The sequence below is a fragment of the Sinocyclocheilus grahami genome, unplaced genomic scaffold (genome assembly GCF_001515645.1).
Source record: "Sinocyclocheilus grahami isolate Dianchi unplaced genomic scaffold, SAMN03320097.WGS_v1.1 scaffold1427.1, whole genome shotgun sequence".
NCBI lineage: Eukaryota > Metazoa > Chordata > Actinopteri > Cypriniformes > Cyprinidae > Sinocyclocheilus > Sinocyclocheilus grahami.
The window spans coordinates 232,745-242,196 of record NW_015506606.1 but is presented as its reverse complement, the minus strand read 5'-3'; the positions used below and the strand labels follow the sequence as shown (position 1 = coordinate 242,196).

At 43.8% G+C, this 9,452-nt stretch overlaps 1 protein-coding gene across 1 annotated transcript; it reads left to right on the top strand.

Moving 5' to 3' along the window:
- Window positions 1-555: 555 nt before the first annotated feature.
- On the top strand, window positions 556-6,160 carry LOC107570215 (E3 ubiquitin/ISG15 ligase TRIM25-like). The gene is made up of 3 exons (XM_016256422.1): window positions 556-1,128; window positions 5,726-5,821; window positions 5,902-6,160. Exons 1-3 carry the CDS (start codon window positions 556-558, stop codon window positions 6,148-6,150), a joined length of 918 nt encoding a protein of 305 aa, XP_016111908.1. The 3' UTR covers window positions 6,151-6,160.
- Window positions 6,161-9,452: the final 3,292 nt, after the last annotated feature.

The following is a 9,452-nucleotide window of genomic DNA, read 5'->3' as shown; positions in this document are numbered from 1 at the left end:
TATAAAGAAAAAGTTTACAAACTGAAATGATTCTCATGTGATCTAGATTGAGTGAATGTGATTAATCACTCATGGATGTGATTGACAGTGTGGCCAGCAGGGGGAGCCACAGTCTGACATCACACAGTAACCATGGTAACAGCAGATACCTGTATCAGCCTCCACTGACAGAGAAAAGAGCAAAATCACACAAAGATTCTCCAGCATCTGAAACAGTCTGATGGATCCTATAGTTATTTACTGTGATTTTACATACTCTGGAATAAATGTTTTTGCTATAGAAGAGCAAAATCAAAATGAGAGAAAGATTCTCTTGCATGTTAAACAGCTGATTGTGTGTTGTATGCCATTTCCTATGATTTTTACAGTGTGTGTGAATGTGACTCTACAGGAGTAGAAATGAAGACACTGCTTTACAGACTCACAGACACACCTGTTTTACTCACGTGACTCAAACACAGAACGAGGAAACAGGAATCACCTGCTTTCAGGGAAAGAGAAACTGAAGTGTAGTTGAGCTGTTGTGTGTTTCTGTCTCTGTATGCATGCAGTTAAATGGCAGAAGTAAAAATTTCTCAAGATGAGTTCATGTGTTCAGTGTGTCTGGATCTCCTGAAGGATCCAGTGGCCATTCCCTGTGGACACAGTTACTGCAAGAACTGTATTAAACGCTGCTGGGATCAGGAGGATCAGATGAGAGTCTACAGCTGCCCTCAGTGCAGACAGACCTTCAGTCCAAGACCTGCTTTAGCTAGAAACACCATGCTGGCTGAAGTGGTGGAGAAACTGAAGAAGAGGAAACGTCCTGCTGACTGTGACGCTGGAGCTGGAGATGTGCAGTGTGACGTCTGTACTGGAAGAAAATACAAAGCCGTCAAGGCCTGTCTGGTGTGTCTGAACTCTTACTGTCAGAATCACCTCGAACAACATGAGAGTTGGTTTAAAGGAAAGAGACACAAAGTGACTGATGCCACTGGACGACTGCAGGAGATGATCTGCCAGAAACATGAGAAGCATCTGGAAATGTATTGTATTACTGACAAACAATGCATTTGCGTGCTGTGTACGAAATATGAACATAAAAAGCACAACATTGTATCAGCTGCAGCACAGAGGACAGAGAAACAGGTATTTAAAACTAGTGATCAAGTTAATACTCAGTGCAGTGATCCAATAGTCTATTTTCAGTGTACAGTCACAGCTTAATTACACAGCAGAAACACTGTCAGTTTGAAGCTGAAGCTCTATGTCTGTGTTAGTTTCACTTTTACTATATGTAATAATATGTCAAACACGATAATTCATGTACAATGATTGTAACTGAAAATCATTTCTGGAGTTTGAACCTACAGCCATTAGTTATCAGCTCCACTTTTACTGAATTCATCTTTTCACATGATGATTTAGTCCCAGTAGTTCCCCTTCAGGAACTCAAGCTGCATCGAGAAGCTTTGGGAACGCCTTCAGCATGACCACGCTCTGAATTACGTGTGTAATCAGTCCAATGGATGGGTGAGACATCACGGACGGGGTGACGTAGCGACTAGGAAGCTATAAAAGCATGTGCGGTGGAAACAGCGGCAGCTTCTGTCATTCAGCGAAGCACTGAAGTGTGTCTTATTTACCGTTGTCTGTCACTATATCAAACAAAGCAGCAATGCCAAAAGCAAAAGACAAGTCCAAGAGCGGGCATGATAAAAGCAAGCATCAATTTAGGCCTTTGCGCTGTTTGCTTGGGAGCGAAGCACACTGAGTCAGCTCTCGAGGGAGCTGACTGCCTGCATTGCGAGCACCTTTCACTGCGGACGCTTCGCTCCCTGAGGGCTCTCTTCGAGGAGGCATGAGCCCCCTCAGTCCACCCAATTTTCGGCCTGCCTCTTTAGTCCATCGTTAGTCGATTATTCCAATGTTGTGGGACTAAATGAGTGCAGTTATAGGGCGATGCCCAGGGTTGAACAGACGCTTGTGGGCTATCTGTCTCCTTGTCCCTAAAAGCCCACCAAGCCGCTTCGTACCATTTCAGCGCTGGTGGGCAAAGGGTACACGGCGACAGGTCAGGCTGGTGCATGCCTTCACACAATGGCTGTATTACAGGCATACCAAGCAGACCTGCTAAATGAGAGTGAGGAAGTTAAAGCCGATGATATTAACGAACTCCGGCGAACAGCTGATTTGTCTCTCCGTGCCACGAAAGAGACCGACAAAGCTATCGGGCGGTCTATGGCAGCCTTAGTGGCCGTGGAGAGGCATCTGTGGCTGACCCTGTCTGACATTAAAGAGAAGTACAGGGTCTTCCTTCTCGACGCCCCGCTTGCGCCTTCTGGCCTGTTTGGTGACGCCGTCAATTCCGTCGTCGACAGGTTTCAGGAGACCTGTAAACAAGCGGAGTTTCAGCGGTTCCTGCCTCGCCGCTCTCTAGCTCATGGGGCTGCTGGATGTACCGGGAGGCACAGAGATTGAGTGTGGGGATCGGGGCTCATGGCGACGCTCGCGGTCGAAGGCTTCAAAGCTGAAGGCCGGCCTGAGGACCGTCCTTCTGGCCAAGAAGTCTTCGACCAAGAAGCCCTGATGTGGCACATGAACTGCCTGGAGATGTTGGCCATTTTCAAGCACTGAAACACTTTCTCCCAGACCTGAGAGGCCATCATGTAATGGTGTGCACCTACAACACAGCGGTGGTCTCTTACATCAACCACCAGAGAGGTCTGCGTACACGCCCCCTGTACAGGCTGGCGCACCAGATCCTTGTGTGGGCCCAAAGGAAACTCCTTTTGTGGAAAGCAGTTCACATCCCTGGGCATCTCAATCAGGGAGCAGACATCCTGTCGAAACAGGGGCCGAGGCCCGGGGAATGGAGACTCCACCCAGATGTGGTGTGTCAGATTTGGAGAATGTTTGGCCAGGCTCAGGTGGATATGTCCCCTCTGGTTCTCTCTGACTCATCCAAGCCCCTCTCGGACTGGACGCCATGGTACAGATTTGGCTGAGGCTTCGTCTGTATGCCTTTCCCCCGATTGCTCTGCTCCTGGGAGTTCTGGAGAGAGTGTGCAGGGACGGGGTCCATCTGCTACTAGTAGCCCCATCCTGGCCAGTGCGAGTATGGTTTTTGGACCTGATTTCCCTTATCAACGGCTCTCCAAGGGAGATTTCCGTCACGAGGGATCCCCTTTCACAAGCAGAGGGTACGATCATTCACCCCCGCCCGGAGCTGTGGAAGCTGTGGGTATGGCCCCTGAGGGGGCCCAACTCATAGCTTCTAGTCTCTCAACCGAGGTTGTTGAGACCATCCTCCAATCCAGAGCTCCCTCAATGAGGAAACTGTATGCCCTGAAGTGAAAACTCTTCACTTCCTGGTGAGGAGATCGCCAGCTTGACCCAGTTAACTGCCCGGTCGGTTCAGTGCTGGAGTACTTGCAGGCTCAGTTCTCTGCAGGGTTGACCCACTCCACCCTGAAGGTGTATGTGGCACCCATAGCTGTTTACCACGCCCCTCTCGGTGGTCAGTCTGTGGGAAGACACACCATGGTTACACGTTTCCTCCACAGTGTGCTGAGATGAGCCCCCCGGTACACTCTCGTGTCCCCCCTTGGGACCTGGCTGTGGTCCTGGAGGCTCTCTGTTGTAAGGAATTTAACTCATTAATTATTTTAAGGGAATTAATCACTAATTTTATTTCTAGCTCAGGTTTTGAGAGGACTCGAATCTGAAAATTCGAGGTCCACCTGATTAAAACTGATTTCAAATTTGTTATTTTACACCTTATCAGCTACTCGTCCTGCGAGATGTTAATGTCAGTGTATATTAACAATTTGACTATGTATTTTCCCAGGCCACGGGTTAATACGTTATTTGATAAGTTATACGCTACGAGCTAGGTAGCAATGATCTTGGTAAGGTTTGACTTTAAAATTTCACTACACCAGACAATACTTCTTTATAAATGAAACATGAATTTATTAGCTATTCTAGATTACATTAAAACTAAGCTAAAACACATGCACACACACATATATACAGTTCAGAAGAATGAAGGAAATGAGTTAACGGAGTTGCATTAAGTTTTCTTGGTTCTAACACTCGTTTCCACGAGTGGTTTTAAATTCAGTCCTGGGACCATCACAAAGCAGAGATTTTCTTATCTTTACTGCTTAACTCAATTCACCAGTTCAGCACCTATTTCAGCAGATGTAAGATTTGTTTGTACTTGCGTTTGCTGAAATCTGAAACGGGGTTCCGGAGGTGGGTGCTGGAGGGAAATTCCTTTGCTGATTGGCTGTTGCGGTGACGTCAGGATGACGTCCTTTTGGGAGAGCCCTCGTTGGATTGGTTGGTCTCTTGATGACGCAGAGGCTTGAGCAGTTCTGCTAAAAAGTCTGAGTTTGCCCGACTTTAAGTTCTTTGAAGATCGCGAAGTTTCAACTGAAGTGTTTGAGTTCTGGAGTCTCGCTGTGCGATGTTACGGCATGGGAGTGCTTGTGTAGCGCTGTTACCAAAGCGAAAGCCAAAGGTCTTGAGCGAGAGAGAGAGAGCCAGCGAGAGCCTTGTGTCCCTTTTAAGTAGGCTCGATGTTGGTCCATCCCACAGGTCGCTGTCCAATCAGATGGTGGCTGCAGGGCTTAGCCACACCCTGTGTGGTTCCTTTTTTTCATGCACAAGTCATATGCTCCCATGGGGCGTACTTCTGGAAGTTTTAAATAACTTCTGATAAAAGTATTATCACCAGAGAATGATACAGAATATAACATTTTCACTAACACCAATGTTCGGCGAATAAAACAAGCTTTCATTCAAGCTCAATGTCGGATAGTTTGCATGCACATTAATAATCTTAATTACTAAAAGGTGTTTATACAACATTGGTTAAACTTGCACCGATTACAGGAAACACATCACACATCATCAGACATAAACATATTATTTGTGAATATATTGCTCCGATACTTTAAATGATTTTCAATGATTGTCTTATGAATTGTCTGTGTATGTTCTGTTTCTTTGTCTGTGACAAAAGGAGTTTGTAAGGGTTTCAGTCGGTGGCAGGAAGCAGATGGTCAAACGTCATGTGATAGTCATGCATCGATCCCGTGTTGCAGGCCTGAGGGTGTTAGTTAATTTACTTCCTGTGACTACACTGGTTCTATACATTAGCGATCCCGAGGTATCTATATGTCGTAGTCCTGTTACAAAAGATTAGATTGGTTCGTCATCTCATGATCAGTTGTTTCTGTGGCATATCACAGTCCTGTGGTTTGTGGTATTAAGAAATCCCTACACTGTAAACCTCCTTTTGAACCTTTAGAGGAGGTTTCGGATCGAGTTCTGACACTAAAGACTGTCTTCCTATTAGCCATCTCATCGCTGAAGAGATTCAGAGATTTGGAGGCCCTGTCAGTGGCCCCCTCCTTCCTAGACTTTGTGCCTGGTTTGGCCAAAGCTTTTCTGTACCCCAGGCCTTCTGTCCTCCTCCCTTCCGGGTTCCAGACCATCAGAAGCTTAACTGTATGTGTCCAATACGTCCACAGAGCAGCGATGTGGAGGAAGTCTGACCAATTATTTGTCTGTTATGCTCCTTCCAAGAGGGGTCTGCCTGCTACTAAGGAGACCCTCAGTCAGTGGATCGTTGATGCCATCCTCTGGTCTCCCCTTGCCCTTGGGGTTCAGGGCCCAATGTTCGTACCATTGAGGCGTTTTCTGTGACATTCACTATCCTCTGTTTGTTCTGCAGAAGCAGCTGAAGGAGATGCAGAAGGCATCCCAGCAGAGAATCCAGCAGAGAGAGAAAGATCTTCAGCAGCTGAGAGAGGCTGTGGAGTCTCATAAGGTGAGTCTGGAGAATAAGAGAAGTTTGTCTTAGTCTCAGTTCAGACTGACTGAAGTCTGAATCACTGTGTGTCCTAACAGCGCTCTGCACAGACAGCAGTGGAGGACAGTGAGAGGATCTTTACTGAGCTCATCCGCTCCATTAAGAGAAGCCGCTCTGAGCTAATACGGCTGATCAGAGACCAGGAAAAAACTGCAGTGCGTCGAGCTGAAGGACGACTGGAGCGACTGGAGCAGGAGATCAATGATCTGAGGAGGAGAGACGCTGAGCTGGAGCAGCTTTCACACACACAGGATCACATCCAGTTCCTGCAGGTAACAGAGATCTAGAAGAACAGGATCATAGTGGCCTTGAGCAGATCCTGCTGTGACAGAGACTCACAGAGTAACATTTCATGAGTGTCTTATTATATAATCATCAGTCAGACTCTCATCTGATCATCTTTTTCTGAAAGAGATGCCGCTTTCAGCTCTGGAAATCTCTTAGGAATCATTTCTCTGAGCTCTTTCTTCTGGAAGATATATTTAGCTGTCAAACACCAGTAGCGTCACCAACAGTTCAAAACGTCAACATTTTAACTTTTACCTCATTTTTTCAGTGAACTCAATAGTACCAATTCTGAGTAAAGTTAATCTAAATTGGATCAAATGATCCTCAAACCTGATGAAACATTTTTATTTGCCTGTAACACATTGATGAATTTGATCATGAAGTCCCCAAACATGAAGTGAGGCTACATATTAGCAACCAGCCCATCAGGATTTAAGGGACGTATATTTGGCTTAAAATGACTGAATATGCTGCAGCTTTTTTCAAAAATAGTTTTTTCTGCATTGTTTTGCAGTGAAAAACTACCAAAAAACATGATTTATATAATTAGTGGCAGTGACAGTAAGAATACAATTACATTTAAATACTTTTGTGTATAAGTACTGAAATTGTGTTTCTGTCAATGGTCACACCAGCATAGAAATATTCATAATTCTGCTTTGCTGAAAATGCAGAACTGAGTTAGACATACCAATTTGCACACTGTCACTGAATCAGTATGTAATCAAATTATTGAATGCTTTTGCAAATTAACAATTCTATTGTTTATTGTGTAATATTGTTTTTGCTTTTTATAGTGATTATAAGTGACTGCATTCAATAGAAACATTTAAAAAGTGCATTTCTAGTAAAATAATGTACTTTTTAAATCTAATCTAGGCTACTAGTGAAATCAGGTATTATAGCATTACAAGTAGAGATGCACCGATCGACCGGCCCAATTTTCTGCATGATCGGCCCAGACCGGACGGTCAATTAAGCCTGTGTTATAATTTCCATGTGTGCGAGGGTCCGCTAGGATCCGCGTGATGTAAAAATCGTCATTGGAGGGTGTATGCGAAGGCTCTTTGCGAACATCTGCTTGCCTCACATTTTTTGTCAGTAGGCTTCACAATTTGTAATATGTGTAGGGCCAATGTAAACCATTGGGGAACCACAGGGCTCAAATAACGTTTGTCTGTGACAAGTAGATTTTTTAAAGGGGCAAGTGAGAGAGAATTCTGAATTAAGAACAAGAAGCCTGATTAAAACGCCAATAACAAAAATAACTAGAGAAGCACTAAAACTTGGCCAGCAAAACTTTTCATGCAAGAATTATTGTGATTTTATTGCATTCAGTGTAAATGGTGACTGTATTGAGTATCCTGAGGGCACTACTGTAGAACCTCCAGAGGTGGCGGCATCCACTGCAGAACCTCCAGAGGTGTCAGTAGTACCCACCTATGAACACTCTGCTCGTCCTGTTCCGGCCAAGGAGGCCGTCAATGAACTCTCTGTCTGTTCTGTTCCAGCCAAGGAGGCTGTCTATGAACTCTCTGCTAGTCCTGTTCCGGCCAAGGAGGCTGTCCATGAACTCTCTGCCTGTTCTGTTCCGGCTAAGGAGGCCGCCGAGGAACTCTCTGCTCGTCCTGTTCCGGCCAAGCAGGCCGTCGATGAACTCTCTGCCTGTTCTGTTCCGGCCAAGGAGTCTGTGGAAAGCTGTTTTGTCAAGGCTGGATATACCAAGTTGGGGGATCTAAGAAGTGGTGATGGTTGGAGAACAGCTGAGACAATGCAGAGTGTTACTGGGCTTCGATCTCTGCACCTTCTGAGAAGAATAATGGAGGAGGTGTGGGCAGTTCTACCAGGTGCATGTAGAGAGGCACTGTCACTGGATCGGCATGGTGATTATAAATTTCCACCTATTAAAGTCTCTGCTGTTGTACAAGAGGAGAATGAGGATGCTTTGTATAAACTGCCAATTGAGAAGCGTATTGCAGACTTGCAGTGGAGATTGATGTACGGAGCTATAGCTACGAACAGACACGTGGCACATCTGAATCCAGCAGTGGGGAAAGTGTGTGTATTTTGTGGGATTGAAGAAACGGTGAATCATTTATTGATTGATTGTTTAAGGTTGAAGGAACTTTTTAATTTTTTAACACAATATTTTATAAAGTTTGGAGAAACTTTCTCTTATCAGAATTTTATAAGTGGTCCAAAATACAATTTTCAGGATAGGAGGAAAAAATGTTTACTGAATTTTGTGTTGGGGTCAGCTAAGATGTCTATTTGGAAAACTAGAAAAATTAAATGTTGGGTATTGGTCCAATAAATGCTGAGATGGTAATAAAAGGGATGATAACTGCTATATTTTAATATAATATTATAAATTGGTAAATTATATTGCAATGTTTTCTGAAATTTGGTCAGTGGGAGGAGTTTTTGTAAAATTGAAAATTAATTGCTGATTTTGAATTTGTAGAAAAGTTTCTTAAGGACGTATATATTTATTGTTTGTTTATGTGAAAATGATTCTGTGATATTAAGATAGAAAGAGAAATAGTTTAATAAAGGTATTGTTAAGCATCTCTCTCTCTCTCTCTCTCTCAATTCAATTCAATATGTGCTTTATTGGCATGACAATTGTTACAATGTATTGCCAAAGCATAGTGTTTACATTGAATCTAGAACAGATATATATGCAACAAAAACATGCATGTATATACATTTAAAAAGTAAAACAAATTAACATTTTAGAATCGTAGAATTCTACGAACAATTTATAATTCAATGTGGTGTGTGTTTGTGTGTGTGTGTGTGTGCGTGTGGTGTGTGTGTGTGTGTTTGTGTGTGTGGGCGCATCACTGATTTGTTGACTCCTCCCTCTTTTTGTGACAGGCATCAATGTATCTTGCTGCTAGTAAGATACAATCTTGTTTTTCACCTAATAAATATTGAAGTTGTGTTTTCTTGTTTAACATTTTGAAGTCAGGGTAAAGTATTTCAAATTTGGGATAAAATGTGTTTGTAATGTCTTGATAGTGAGGGCAGCTGGTGAGGAGGTGTTGCTCTGTGAGTACAGTGAGGGCAGATGCGGCTCTCTCTGGGCAGCCAGTGCTGTGGATATCTGCCCGTCTCTAGAGTCAGAGTATGACTGCTCAGTCTGTACCTCGTCATCGGTCTTCTTCATTTACAGTCTTGCACTGTACTCAGATATTCTGCAGTTGTGTAATCTCTATTTAGGGCCAAATAACATTCAAGTTTACTTTGTTTTTCTGTTGTTTCAGTCCAATAGGTTAGATAATTTTCTTTTTGTGCT

Bases quoted from the DNA above. Each gene is read 5' to 3' on its own strand.
- LOC107570215 (XM_016256422.1), top strand. From the start codon at position 556: ATGGCAGAAGTAAAAATTTCTCAAGATGAGTTCATGTGTTCAGTGTGT. The intron at 1,129-5,725 runs GTATTTAAAACT...TTTGTTCTGCAG, and splicing joins CACAGAGGACAGAGAAACAG to AAGCAGCTGAAGGAGATGCA. The intron at 5,822-5,901 runs GTGAGTCTGGAG...GTGTCCTAACAG, and splicing joins AGGCTGTGGAGTCTCATAAG to CGCTCTGCACAGACAGCAGT.